This window comes from Sceloporus occidentalis, unplaced genomic scaffold, assembly GCF_023333645.1.
Source record: "Sceloporus occidentalis isolate IW3139 unplaced genomic scaffold, rSceOcc1.0.p SCAF_2, whole genome shotgun sequence".
Taxonomy (NCBI): Eukaryota; Metazoa; Chordata; class Lepidosauria; order Squamata; family Phrynosomatidae; genus Sceloporus; species Sceloporus occidentalis.
The window spans coordinates 129379448-129394978 of NW_028316982.1; the positions used below are offsets into that span (position 1 = coordinate 129379448).

General features: G+C 38.2%; 1 protein-coding gene across 2 annotated transcripts in view; it reads right to left on the bottom strand.

Annotated features, from left to right (window-relative positions):
- Window positions 1-557: 557 nt before the first annotated feature.
- The window catches only part of UVSSA (UV stimulated scaffold protein A), a 66709-nt gene continuing 51735 nt past the window's right edge, over window positions 558-15531 (bottom strand). For both annotated transcript variants that reach the window (XM_089510965.1, XM_089510964.1), the window contains exons 12-14: window positions 12944-13055; window positions 9658-9847; window positions 558-980 (exon numbers count right to left, since the gene is read on the bottom strand). In XM_089510965.1, the coding sequence (XP_089367091.1) occupies window positions 887-980; window positions 9658-9847; window positions 12944-13055 (396 nt within the window). In that variant the 3' untranslated portion in view covers window positions 558-886. The remainder of the gene's footprint in view (window positions 981-9657; window positions 9848-12943; window positions 13056-15531) is intronic.

The following is a 15531-nucleotide window of genomic DNA, read 5'->3' on the forward strand; positions in this document are numbered from 1 at the left end:
AATTTATATCCACACTGACAGAAAAACTGTGAAAATAGAAGTTATACTTAGTTGTCTTGAGCTATTTTCCCCGTAGCAAAAGTATTAATACACATTGGAAAAAGCATGCCCAGTGCTGCACACATCACAGAACAAATATCAGTCATTATGGGTTCATGCTTTGGGAAGCCAACTTCAGTATTTTCTTATGAACATGTGCTACTCATTCACAGCCTATATGGTACATTTTCCCCCAACATGATTTTTCATTCCCACATTTGAAAATAAGTGTCCCTTAGAGCTCAGCATTATATTTCAGTTACCAGAGAAATATGAGCTCCTGTGGTGCATCATCTGCCCTGCCCCTGATGAGCATTTCCCAACACTCATCAGGTAAATCCTGTCCATTACAGAGAGAGCTTCCTTGTACCTGCTGCAAACCATTGGGGTCTCCTAGGCCAGGGCAGTGCATGATGGCTAGAATGTAATCTCTTTAATGTTACAGGAACCAGAGTTCTAGCTTTCTTTAGTAACCAGTTCTTTACTTATGCACCACTCATCACGTGACAGAGAAAAGCTGCACTATGAGAAAGCTTTAATATGTACAGAATTGTGTTAAAGGCAGAAAATCCTACCAAAAACTATACAAAAAATTCAAAATTCCAGAGTGCTTTTGGAATATATAAGAGCCATATTTAATACAAAGCCTAGGCAGTTTATCAGTGTGTGCATACACATACACAGAATACACAGAATTACATGTATAATTCATTTATAAAAATCCATGTAGCAAATATTATATTAAATAAATCTATAGTAATTAATATTTCAATAAAACATTTTGTCTATAGAGCTTTAAGATTTGCAGCACCGCTTTGTGGTCCCCCAGTTTTTCCATTTAAGATAGTCAATTCAATGCATAGTTAAACTGGTTTGCAAACTTTTCATGCTTTCTTTGATCCATTTGATTCATTGCTTTCACCACCCGCTTCCTTGCTGCTCTGTAAGAAAAAGGAAGACAAGAAGAATATAAGAATAGCACTGAAGTGGTATTTTATGCAAATGTTGAAAACACTTTTGAATATGCTAGCAAAAATAATGAAATGGCTATGATTAATGGCTAATCAAGCCCCAAACACTGCACTGATGATGAAGCAGAACAAATTTATTATGTTAACTAAATTAGCTACAGTAATGCAAACAATTTTAATTTAGCAATAGCCCCATTAATACAAATAAACAAATGGAAGTCTTTCAGCATGATGATCATGCACTCCCCATTTTTTTATAGCCACATCTATTTTAAACAATTACATAGGTGAAATTTTAAACATTGCTCTAGGAATATAAAGAACATAAACTTCTAGGGGACAATGTTTATGGTCTTCTGTTCATCAGTAAGTGTTTTGAACTTGGTGAAGGGTGAACATTTACACATTAAGACAGACTGGACTACAACAGTATAAACAAACTACAGTTGAAACTATCAAAATGTAGTTTAACATAGTTAATGGGAATTCTAAATCAGAAAAAAGGCCCATATAATGCTGCTGTGTCTATTTAAACATGCCCATTGTAGCATTCATTGTATAATACACATCTGTAAGTATCTATTAAAAATCTATGAATGCTCTTCTATATTATCAATTCCAAAAATTTTTTTAAGGAAAAAAAACAATGATTAAAGATTAAATTGCCAAGAACGGCTGAATCAGAAAGTACGCTCCTTTCCTACATCACAACAAAGGAAGAATATAAATCCAGTTCAATGTTTGTTTTATGGTTAGAATGCCAGGTAAGTGGTAACAGAAATGGGAAGAAAGCCAGGAAAATTCAAGAAAAACATTCTTCCGCCAAGACCAGAAATGGAACAGTCAGAAAAATCTCTATGAAATGTTTTCTTCTTAGAATAATTCAAACATTTTTGAAAGCAATAAGAGTCATATGGCAACATAAAGACTAAAACATACATTTAAACAATGACTTTTCCTGCAATGTAACCTACTTAATCAGATGCAAGATGTGCTTTTCTGAAGTTTAGGTTTATATACAATACACATTGTTGGGAGTAGAACTGAGACAGCAGAGTCAAATAGAAATAAAAAACAAAGTATGGACAGCTACATTATTACCAAGTTTGTTGTGCTGTGTGCCTTCAAGTCATTTCCGACTTATGGTGATCCTAAAGCCAATCTATCATGGGGTTTTCTTGGTCTGAGAGAGTGTGGCTTGCCCTAGGTCACCCAGTGGGTTTCCATAATCGAGTAGGGAATCAAATCCTGATCTAGGGTTCGATTCTCTGCTCAGACATGAAACCCACTGGGTGACATTGGGCAAGTCACATGCTCTCAGCCGCAGGGAAAGGCAATTGCAAACCACCTCTGAACAAATCTTCTCAAGAAAACCCCATTATAGATTTGCCTTAGAGTCGCCAATCATAAGTTGGAAACAACTTGAAGGTACACAGCAACAGAAACCCAGTCCATTGCTCAAACCACTACAATATGCTGGCTCTCCTATTACTAAGTAGTTAGCCCAAAATAAAGGGCACCTGGCAAGAGAAATGAATTCATTTGCTTCAAAACCAAACAAGGAACTATCTTTCTTGTGCCTCAAAAAATGGCTGGGTAAAGTGTGGCCCATGGGCTACATGCAGCCCCCCAGGATCATTTGTCTCCTACAAAACAAGCAAAAAATCTGGCCATCCAAGGAAGGGAGTTTCTTCCCATAACAGCAGCACCACTTGAAAAAGAAAGCTGCACTGGAGATGTGTAGCCATCAGACAGAGAAATTCAACCACTTCTTCAAAGAAAAGTAATCCCCCAAAGAGAAGGCAATGGTTCAGTAACATGAGAATCAAAGGAAGAATAGCAAAGAAATGGGGAGGGGCAACTGTTTACAGCAAGTAGAGCATTCTTGAAAGCTATTGCTTATATAGTAATTACAAGAAAATACAGTGGAAAGGTTTTTAGTTTACCCTTAAGATATGAATACTGCTTCTTTCTAAGAGTTTTGAAGTTACTTTTTTCAGCTACAGGTTTCATCATTGTGCAGTGGCCCCAAAGGAAATGACACAATCAATTCTCATAACTAGAAATCTAGAAACATTAGTGAAGAGGGCGCTGCTACTGTATCTGCCAGGACTATTATTCCTCCATATTAGAAAGCTTTCAAATATAGATTGAGTCTCCCTTATCTGGAATTCTGAAATCCAAAAACTCCAAAAACCAAAACTTTTTTCATGGCTGGCTGAGATAGTGACACCCTTGCTTTCTGATGGTTCAGTGTACACAAACTTTGTTTCATGGAGAAAATTATTAAAAATATTGTATATAATTACCTACAGGCTATGTGTATAAGGGGTATGTGGAACAGAAATGATTTTTTTTGTTTAGACTTGGGTTCCATCTCCAATATATCTCATTATGTACATCTATACAAATATATATGGAGAGACATAGATGAATAAATATATAAACACACACACACACACACACAAATATATATACATTTGATAATCCTGATGAGGAATCTGTACTTAGGACAAGAGGCTACTGATAGAAAACAAAGTGAAGAAACAGAATGGTTCCCAATTGGAAAAGGGGTCAGGCAAGGATGCATTCTTTCACCCTGTTTGTTCAACCTGTATGCAGAAAATATCATACAAAGAGCAGGTTTGGACTCAAAAGAAGGAAGATTGAAGGTAGGAGGAAGGAGCATCAACATTCTTAGTAATGTGAATGACACCTCATAGATTTGGAACAATTACTAAGGAAAGCTAACAAAGAAAGTGCAAAGGCAAGCTTACTGCTAAACATAAAGAAAACAAAAATAATGACCACAGAGGATCTAAATTCAACCTTGATAATGAGGAAATTGAAATAGTTTTTAAAAATTCCTGTATCTTTTATCAAATATTGACCAGAACAGAGAATGCAGTCAAGAAATCAGAAGACAACTAATAATGGGAATAGCAAAGCAAAGTCAGTATCGTCCAGTCCATTGCATTCCCCATCACTGTGTATGGATGCGAGAGATGGACAATGAAGAAAGCCGATAGAAAGAAAATAAATTATTTGAGATGTAGTGCTGGCGAAGAGTGCTGAGGATACCATGGTCAACCAAAAAGACAAACAAATTGGTCCCAGAAAAGATTTGGTCTGAACTCTCACTGAAAGCCAAGATGGTGAAATTGAAGCTGTTGTTCTTTGCTCACATCATGAGAAGCCACAACTCATTAGAAAAGACAACAAAGGTGAAAGGTAGTAGAAAGAAAGGCAGACCACAAGCCAGATGGCTAGACTCAATTAGGGAAGTCACAGGTCTGAGTCTGCAGGACCTGAGCAGAGCAGCAGAAGATGGGGTCTTGGAGATGCCTCATGCACAGGGTCACCGGGAGTCGGTGTCGACTTGAAGTCAGTTAACAACAACAAACACAAATACAGGTAATCCAAAATCCAAAACCCAAAACATCTGTGTTCCCAAGCATTGGGGCTAAGGGAGACTCAACCTGTATCGAAGATGGCAAAATACTGCCACATAACTAGAAGTCTGTCAAGGAAATTGTTTGTGGAACATAGTGGCAAGGGCTTTTATGTGGTATAGCATCTGATTTCTCCTAGCCTCAAACTCTTTTCATATTCTGCATGAATTAAAAAATGGATGAACATGTGAACAGGAATATGTGAAAACAAGGATGTACTGGGAAGCCTTACTGCTTTTCATGTTTGTACATGTTTATATAATAGAGTAATGATAGTAAGGTGTATAATTCTGTATTTTAGAGTGAACCAAGTAAGGTGTGAGTGCAGGAGCAGGAATGTTGGAAATGTACTCAGTGCTAATTGGCTGCAGAGGGAGAATTGTACAGTTGAAAGGGGAAAGTAGAAAAGACTGTGGGCTGGAAAGGTTAGGATCTAAATTGTGTAATCATGGACTGATACAAACACACTTTTACTCAACTTTTTTTGTTTTTCACGTTGATTAACAAAGTTTCTTGTTCAAATGCAGCTGGTTATTTGGCTTAGCTATCAAGGACTTTGTCAAAACAGCAAAGGAGAAAATATGTTAGGATAAGATAGCAGCAAATTACCAGTAAGAGGCTGAAAAGTACATTGTGTTATTTTAAAAATTATCTTACTCTTTAAGAGTTGACTTGGATTGAGAGGGTACACGTATTTGTGAAACATGGGGAAAAGCTTGTTACAAACCTCTTGTGTTTTAATGTCTATGAAGTTCACGTGATAGGACAAAAGCAAGCAACTTGATGATAAACGATAAAAAATGATAAAAAAAGCCTATGCAATAATTCTGAGTTGCACTATTATTTTCAAAGATTTTTTATCAACTGGGATAGACTGGTTGTTGCTATAATGTAAGGATATTTAGGTCAGTTTACCTGAGTTAGTATGAAACCCCATAGGATAGAAATTACAGTGAAGATGTTAAAAATCTTGGTAGCGCATTGTATCACACAGGAGAACTCTATAATATTCAATTATCTGAGAAATCATTTTCTCTAAGAGTACAAGTTTGCTGCTGAACTGATATGAGGCTGCTGAACTGAATACAGTTCTCTTATGCTGAAAAAATAAAGTATTTTTGTTTACTGCAATGCTCGAAAGCATTTTTTAAAATTGTTCATCCATCTTTCCAGCTTATAAAAATATATACACAGGAATCTCAGAGTACAGCAGTTTGTCCCTCTGTCTCTAATATTGGAAATAGCTGTAATTATCATTTTAACAAAATCAAGGTAGGCTCACCCTTTAATGACCCACACTCTGCTAATAAGGCCACCATCTCCTGAGCTTGTCACCACATTCCCTGAGCACTATGATGATGAGGACGACAGCCTTGGTTACGTTTTATTTTTGAAACTCCAACTGCTCCATTCTTTAGGTCATTTAAACATATTTGAAGATAGAGGATACTTCTTAAAAGACACTTTTAAAATGATGTGTTTACAACAGGTAAGATTTGTACACTAAAGAAGTGCCTCTTCAAGCAAAACTCTGCATGAAGAGTTTACAGAAGCCATGCTATAAGAGGACTGCAACAATGCTGTCATGGTTCTGAAGGTGGAATGTTATTTAATTGGCAAGAGAAAAGTGAGTCTTTAGCACGACACAATGGCCTTGGCACTTTCATGTCATGTAGGTTTTACATTAGCACCATTGGCTTGTGAGATACTGTAAATGAAATGAGATCCCACTCTGATGATCTGTGTGCAATTTCACTTAACTTTATTGGCAGACTAGGGCCAGGCTTTATCACCTGTACATTTCAAGTAATTTGGGGCTGTTATATAAAGCCAAGGTTATCATCTTGTTTAGTGCTGCAAACTATGAAACCTATTAAAATATGACAGATTGGATTCCCACGCCTGGCACTAACACACATTCAAAATCATTAGCACGAAGCACAGTAAACTAAAAACAACTTTTTAAATTTATTTTCTAAAGCTGATGTGAAATTCTGCTTATTATAACGTTATGGCTTATTGACTCCTAAAAATAAGGCTAGATAATACAAGATTGTCATGGACAATGTGTTGTTCTGCAAAGAGAAGAAAACAATGTGAGTTTTCATTACTCGTAACAACCATTACATCAAGACAAGGAGAGGAACACATTTTTTTAAAAATGACAAACATCCCTTGAACTGAATCATTTTGGCTTCTGAGGTTATATAATACTGCAAGTGCTAATATTTTTTCTTTGGAACAGAAGGTATTTTGCTCTTTGATTTAATAGCATTGGCTTTGTTCCACTTGTTTCTTGGCTGGCCTAAGTAGGGGCTGAAATCATACAAACAACCATCCTTTAGGGGTGACACCTTCATGCAATTGTCATGCTTTTGGTGCAGTGGCTGACAGAACTGTGGAAGTCATCAAACTAGGATCCCCATACATGTAACATAATGTCTTCTTGCACATGGGCAGCATTTCAACCTGTGCACATGGTGTATATTATCAGGAAGAAGGAGATGTTCAGATCATAAGATGCCAGAAGGCTAATGACACATGGATATGTTTATTGATAATGTGAATAAACAATGTATCTATCTAAGAAAAGATATAACCTGGATTAGGGTTGAAAGTACAAGAAAAACTAGGTATATGGGTATTATGTTGTAATGTTACACTACAAAACATTATGTTACTTAAATGTGTAGCTATTAAGGTGGTTGAGAATGTTAAAGTGTATACAATTTAGGAGTGCAGATGTTAAGGTGTTAAAGTTGCCATGATTTTTGGTCCATGAGTAAGCATTATGATGGTTATATTCAACTGATGTTTGATTTTCCCCCGATTTCATCCCAGAAATGAAACTCAAATCTATCAAAAGCATTCAACATCTTTGACTTGATTGACAGAATTGGGGGCATACTTATCAAATTTGCAGATGACACCAAATTAGGAGGAGTAGCTAATATCCCAGAGGACAGGATCAAAATTCAAAATGACCTGACTAGACTAGAAAGCTGGGCCAAAGCTAACAAAATAAAATTTCATCACAGAGAAATGTAAGGTACTACACTTAGGTAGGAAAAATGAAATGCACAGATATAGGATGGGTGACACCTGGCTGAATGAGACTATGTGTGAAAGGGATCTGGGAGTCCAAGTAGACAACAAGTTGAACATGAGTCAACAGTGTGATGCCCCCAATTCTGTCATCCAAGTCATGGATAAAGATGTTGAATGCTTTTGATAGATTTGAGTTTCATTTCTGGGATGAAATCCGGGGAAAAATCAATCAGTTGAATATAACCATCATAATGCTTACTCATGGACCAAAAATCATGGCAACTTTAACACCTTAACATCTGCACTCCTGAATTGTATACACCTTAACATGCGATTTTAGGCTGCATCAATAGAAGTATAGTGTCTATATCAAGGGAAGTAATAGTGCCACTCTATTCTGCTTTGGTCAGGCCCCACTTGGAATACTGTGTCCAGTTCTGGGCACCACAATTAAAAAAGGACATTGAGAAACTGGAGTGTGTCCAAAGGAGGACAACTAAAATGGTGAAAGGTCTGGAAAACATGCCCTATGAGGAATGACTTAGGGAGCTGGGGATGTTTAGCCTGGAGAAAAGAAGGTTAAGGAGTGATATGACAGCCCTGTTTAAATATTTGAAGGGATGTCATATTGAGGAGGGAGCAAATTTGTTTTCTGCTGCTCCAGAAACTAGGACCCGGAGCAATGGATGCAAGCTCCAGGAAAAGAGATTCCACCTCAACATTAGGAGAAACCTCCTGACAGTAAGGGCTGTTCGACAGTGGAACACACTTCCTCAGAGTGTAGTGAAATCTCCCTCCTTGGAGGTCTTCAAACAGAGGCTGGATGGCCATCTGTCAGGGATGCTTTGATTGAGATTTCCTGCATTGCAGGGGGTTGGACTGGATGGCTCTAGTGGTCTCTTCCAACTCTATGATTCTATGATTCTATATTTAAAGCTCTTACACATAATTAGGAATTATAGACAATATATTCTAGTATTATAGCTCTTACAGCATACACACTCATGCACACACACACAAACACAATTAGGAACTGTATAGACAATGTATTCTAGTAAAGAAAAAGGTCATACAATTTTTAGCGTAAATTGAATTATTAGTGTCAACTAGAGTAGACTCAATGGAAATGTTGATATGCCAAGTCCCAATCGATTCCATGGCCTTAATCCATTTCCAGTAGAGTAGACATGCTGAAAAAATGGGAACCTGGTAAGTCAAAACATGTATGTGTGAGTGTGTGTATGTGTACACCCTGCCCTCCCTATCCACAGATTCAACCAACCATGTCTCCAAAATATTTTTTTAAAAAATATATAAATTTCAAAAAGAAAACCCTGATTTTGCTATTTTAAGTGGCACATTTTACTATGGGACAAAACAGATGGCCCTGAAGGAATGGCGTCACACTGCCCCTTTCATTGCTGGATCAGAGCACGGCAACCACATGATGCAGCCCCAATCCAGTGTTTTCCCAGCTGAAAAAGAAATGGCAGAAAGCCGCTCCTTTTTGAGCTGGGGAAAAAGCCAGCTTTGTTGCGTTGGCATCGGCTTTTCAACATTTCTTCGGTGTGGTGGTGTAAACGGCACACCATGTAAACACTGTGAAGTTGCCACATGTGCAGTCAGTTATATGGCTTCCTGGTGGCCTGAAAGCATGCATTGTCTGAATGCCACGCCCCATGCTACTGGGAAGCCAGCTCTTACTGCTGGACTGTTTTACCCCATGTCACTGTATTCAATGGGACTTGAGCATCCAGAGATTTTGATGTTCACAGTGGGTTCTAGAACCAAACCCCAGCAGATACTAAGGGCCCACCATTATGTTGTTGCTGTTGTTTTGTATGCCTTCAATTCATTTCCGACTTATGGCAACACTAAGGCGAATCTATCTCAGGGTTTTCTTGGCAGATATCTTCAGAGGGGGTTTGTCATTGCCATCTTCTGAGGCAATGTATCTGATATTTAGGAAAATGTGTCCTAGTTGAGACTAACAATTGGTTTTAGGCCTTATAGCCTGTTCCTGCTTCAGATGACACTATTTTCCATTACACATGAGCAAGCACACTCTGAAGAGGTAACATAATCAATCAAAACTACAAGAATAAAGAAGAATGCAAACATTACAAACAAGCAAACAAGTTTCTTACTTATTGAAAACTTTCTTCTCCAGGCGGGAACGACAAGTATTTGCCTGTTGCTTTAGGTCTACCAAGTTTGGGTATTTCTTTTTCTTCCCTTTGTTTTTTCCTCTTTTCCCTTTTCCACTATACCGAGTAGACCCCAGATCAACTCCAGCAGCTGCTTCAATTTCTCTCATAAATTCTGGATCTTGCCATTCTGACAAAAAGAAAATGCCGACATCTGTTTCACAGCTGATTATATTGACAACTATACATTTTTCAGAATGCCAGAACCAAATAAAAATGGAGACAAAATCATTACAAGGACTGTTTGAGATTGTTTAAACAATTTTGGGTTTTGGATTTGCAATGTTCCACATAAGAAAAAGGGATAACCAAATATAGATTAAAAAACAAAACAAAACAGAAATCTATTTAAAAATCTACTGTTTCCTGCTGCCTTATGAAAAAGGCATTGGTGTTTGTTCCAGGCTCTGCACTTGATTTTGTGGACTGTGTGCTTCAATTCACACACTGAAATTTAAGAGCTGGAGTATTTTCTGATGCTGTTAACTTTAAACCTTAAAAAATAGAGAGAAAATGTTGCGTCTAAGAAGTTGTGTACTCCGATTAAGATTTTAGGTGAAGTATCAGAATGAATGCAAATAGGAATACCTAACAAGGAAGAGGGAAAAATAAAATTGTTGAAATTTGCATGAAAGCATATTTTCAGAATGTCTACTTTTTAAAAAACCAATAATAAGTTAATTGCATCATAGGTCCATACTTGAAGCAGTCAAAGTTGAGTTTTACCAAAATCCTGCAAAAAAGGACTATGCTATACAAACTATTAATATCTCCTCCCGTCCTGCTCAAATAAAAACTGTAATATCAAACTATGGGTGCTGCTAGCACTAATGAATTAAAACAGACATGTCTTTACTAGTCATGAACTATAAAAGCAACGAATGGTCTCAGTCTTTTAGTGCAGGCAGAGAGAACCTGTGCTACACTGAAAAGACACTGCGTAGGGTATTGATGAACCTCTAAAAGGCAAACACAACCAGCCTATTAGCTTCATTTACAGCAATAAGGGCAAGATTGAAGTCCTACACATAAAAGTAGCAGGAAAATGGAACTCTAGGGAAGAAGCCTAGGAGGGCAAAACAAAAATACACTCACAGACTAGATGGATCACAGACGGATTTTTTTTAAGTAAAAGAATACAGAGCAGAACAATTCAGATAAAGGAACAATTAATCCAAGATTAACAAAAAACTGTCTAAACAGTTTATCTTCCAGTAAATAAGAAGGCGTCACAGTTTAGGAACCCAGTGAATGGAGCAATTGTTTAAACACAACGAAAAAGTGCTGGTGTTCAGTAGAGATGAAATGAGCATTTGAGTAAAATGAAGGAGCAATTTAAAAGCCTTTGAGAAAAATCGATAGCATGCCAGGAAGAGCAGTCTTTTTGAGCACTGATGGGCCCCTAAAGCTCTTCATACATTGTTACTGGTTTAGCAGCAGGGAAAAGAAAATTACACAGTTTGCAAGGGTAGGGTGGAATCAATACTGTAGTTAGTAAAGAGATACTATTTCACATCTGACTGGCCAGCGGCTGCCTTCACTACCTTGTCCTGATACCTGTTTGTTAACAAGTCACTAAGGGTTGGAAAACCAGATATTCTTCAGGGCTGACACAAAAAATAGGCACATAATTTGCTCCTCTGTGTGAACTATTGTAAAAGGATGAACACTGCAGATTAGCAGGTCAGCCTAATCCCTCATGATTCGTCGTTTCAGAAGAGCCTGCAGCTCTGTTCTGTGGATACCTGGATAGGATGTAATATTTTTGAGTTGAAAAACAAGAAACAAACATTATAGGGTAGCATCACAAGTGTTCAAATACTTTTCCATTCAACTAAATGGACATAAAAACAAGGAATATGTGGACATCTGCAAAACATGACAGAGAGGCTTGGCCTAGCTTGGGCCAAAGCAACTTTTCTGCAGACTGGGTTCAGCCTGAGCTATAAAAATACATATGCATGTCACAGGCTTTATGACTTGTCTCTTCACTATAACTTGAGTTTGGCAAAGTCCTCGCCTGCTTTGACTAACTTCCTGACCAATCTACAATCTCAGAAAGCAACAACCTTCAGGGGATCCAAATTCCAAGAAAAGTCAGAAACTTTAAAGGGGATCAAAATTCAAAGCAACAGTAACAATCCTAGGATAAGCTTTCAGAATTCAAAGGGAAGTTAAATGTACTTTTTATCTTACCACTGAATCTATGTAATTGAACTAAGTTGTTGAACCAATAACAGTATGCAATAAGACCTAAATACCCTAAAAGCATCAGCTTCTGTCTAATCTAGGAAGCTAAGCAGTGCCAACTATGGTTAGTACTTGCATGGGAACCACCAACGAACCCCAGGTTCTGTAGGCTGTATTTCAGAAGAAAGAATTGATAAAGCCACCTCTGAGTACTGTATTCCATGCCTGAGAAAATCCTATGAAATTCATGGGGTCGTCATAAGTTGACAGGTGACTTGAAGGCGAATGCACACACAAATAGCTGACTAGACAGCCAGCATGTGCAAGTCACTCTCTCTCTCTCTCTCAGCCTCAGAGGAAGGCAAAGTCAGCCAAGAAAACCTTGTGATAAATTCCTGAGGGTCACCATAAGTTGGAAATGATGTGAAGGTGGACAAGAACAACAATATAGCTGGCTGAGAATGCATAGTGTAGGAACTGAAAATCTGTGAAAAACTGAAACTACCAATGCCCTATCATTTGATTAACTCAATTATATGTGATATCAACTAAAAGCAACAGTATACCTTGTTTGATATTTAAGAAATATACACAAAATATAGCTCCTTTCAATGTTGCAACTTCAACACAGCTAAATAAGGTATCGGTGGGGATTAGATTTCTTATCTTATATTTAAATCAGATAAATCAAATTTTAATTTATAAAACAGTTATAAAAACAAAAGTGCTATCAATTGCAATCTTTTCTAATGGCTTAGCCATATTCAAAGGTTTTGTTGTTATTGTGTGCCTTAAAGTCATTTCTGACGTATGAACCTATGATTGGGTTTTCTTGGGAAGATTTGTTCAGAGGAGGTTTGTCACTGCCTTCTTGTGAGGCTGAGATAGTGTGACCTGCCCAAGGTTTCCATGGCTGAGCTGGGATTTGAACCCTGGTCTCCAGAGTTGTAGTCCAATGCTCAAACAGTTCCACCACACTGGCTCCATTCAAAGGTTACCTGACATTTATTTCAAAGATTTAATGAAATATATGTACCTGGCTGTTTTTCTTTTTCTTCAAATTGTTTCTTTGCTTCCTTGTCTCTGTCCTCTTGATTAATAGGAATTCCAGATTCATCACGAGGGATTATTTTCCCATGAAAAGGGCACTTCAGGATGAAACAATGAAATATGATTTTTTAATGTCCACATTATAGTTTTGTAAAACAAATTAGCAACAAGTTAGGCCTGGGACATATAGATAAACACTCCTCAAAAAGCTTCTTTGGACTTGGACAATTTTACAATTATTGGGTGACATGGGAGGAGAAGCGTAGGCCAGCTCCAGATACTCTTGAATGAAACATTTTCTATCTGGTTCCAGATCTTACTTGGGAACTGAAATAGTGTGGGGGTTGTCTACCCTGACAAAATAAAGCAGCTTCAAACCAACTTGAAGCCTGTTAGACGATGTACAACACGAAACTGGGTGGAAACTGACATGTAACTGTCTTGCGGGCTAAAAACCAGAGCAAAAAGAACCTCTGACACTTCACTTTAACATGGAAAATGAGCATCATCTCATTTTATGAGCATATAAACAGCACAGCATGAGTGCAGGAATGCATGGAAGCAATCTGGTGCATGCATCCTGGGACTGGTGAGATGCAGCCACTAACGCCATTTTTTCATTTGAGCATACAGGCGTTTGAGTGGCCAGTTGCACCATCAACCCATCAACTTGTCACGCACTCCATGATGTGAAAGTATGACAAACATGGCAGCTTGCCAATAATGCAATGTACAGTAATTAAAACATGCACCAACCAGACAGTCCAACAAGGGAGAAAGCAGGGGAAAGGGGCATGTATAGGGGGCCCCTCCATGATTGCACTTCACCAGTGTGTCACTGGGCACACTGATGCACTGTATGGATGGTGTATTGCTCTTGCAACTATGTGGCTGGTCATATGGGGCCTCCAATGAAAGGCAGCTGGGAAGGAAGAGGGAGATAATTCTGGTCTTGGGTGGTATGTTCATGTGCATGCATGGGGGGGAGGCAACTCAACCCAAGAGCTGTGGCTTAATGCCACATGGTGCAGACTGCCCATGGGTGTTCAGACCACCTTTGAAATAGGCCATGGGGACAGTTGGGTTTCCAACTGGTTTCGGAAAAACTGGGAACAGCCCAGCTTTTCCTGCCCATCTGCTTATCCCTGTAGATAGCTTGATGGATTATCTTCAGTTGGCAGAGAGATAGGAATATGTAGTCCCTGTTGATTCTTGATCTTTCTATGGCTTTTAAAACCATTCATAGTGTTGAGCTGCTGGACCAGGTCTTTTGTTGGATATAGATATGACATTGTATTTCTTCATATTATACAACTCAGGTGAGGCTGCGCAGGTGCTGGACCAGTGTTTGGTTTTGGTAGGTAGACTGAATGAAAGCCAATATCCTGAGGCTGGATGGAAACTTTATTGCCTATGAATAGGTAGCTGCAGAGGCTGGAAAAACTCATTGAAATTAATGCTATTACACATAACAGGTTAAAACTGTTGCTAACAAGGGGCAAATATCACTAGGATTATTATTATTATTATTATTATTATTATTAACATTTATTTGTAGAGCACTGTAGAATTTACACAGCACTTTACATAGTAGAAATCAAAATGAAATAAGAATAAAAAACCCTGCCAAATAGCATACAGTCTAAAACATCAATATTACAAAATTAAAACATCTCTAAAGTAATACAGCAAGCACACAATCAAAACATAAGCACCATGACAAATTAACAGTCAGTGATATGGAATGTCTCCCTAAACAAACGATAAAGAAGAATCGAACAAAAAGCCCAGACTATGGGCTTCATTCACAGGTCTAGTAACAGTGTCGTCCACAGTAACTGAAAAAGAATATTGCAAAGATGCCTTAGGTGAAAAGACAAGTAGCTCTGTTTTTGCCATGTTAAGTTTCAGATGCTGGTGGCTCATCTGATGTTGGGGAGAATGAGTATTCTTTACTTCTTATTCTAAAAATAACTGTACGGGACTATTTCTATTTAAAAAAAACCCCAAAAAACCAGGGGGACCCGTGGTCCCACACACCAAACTTTTTACCCATGGAACCCCGTCTGGCTACTCTGTACTTGACTAACCTTTGCCACCAGCCAAAATTAATTTTATATTTCTTTATTAAGCAGAAGCTTCCACTGCTACTCTGCCTCAAATTCTAAAGAAGCCTAAAACTGTTTAGGGACGCTTCTTGGAAACACTAAATGGAGAACACTAAATTGTTTACAATCCTAATCCTGGAGCATTTTAGGCCTTTTCAGACCCCTCAGGCTCATAGTCTGATAGCCTCCAGGCTGGGTAATGGAAATGCTTTGTAAGCAGGAAGCCCTTGAAGACAGTTTAGAAACGGTAACTGGTGTAGAACACAGCAGCCAGAAGCACTGACTCTCTATTCACTTCAGATCCCAATGTTACCCCAAGGTCTTGCCCTTTGCACCCCTCCTCTTTTTCACTATCAAGTTTATATCAAAAGTGATGTTTGAGGCATGTAGCCGAGGGGGCACCTCCAGTGTAGGAAACTAGCCACAGCATATAAGAAGATCCATGACCATATTTGGAGAGACAGGA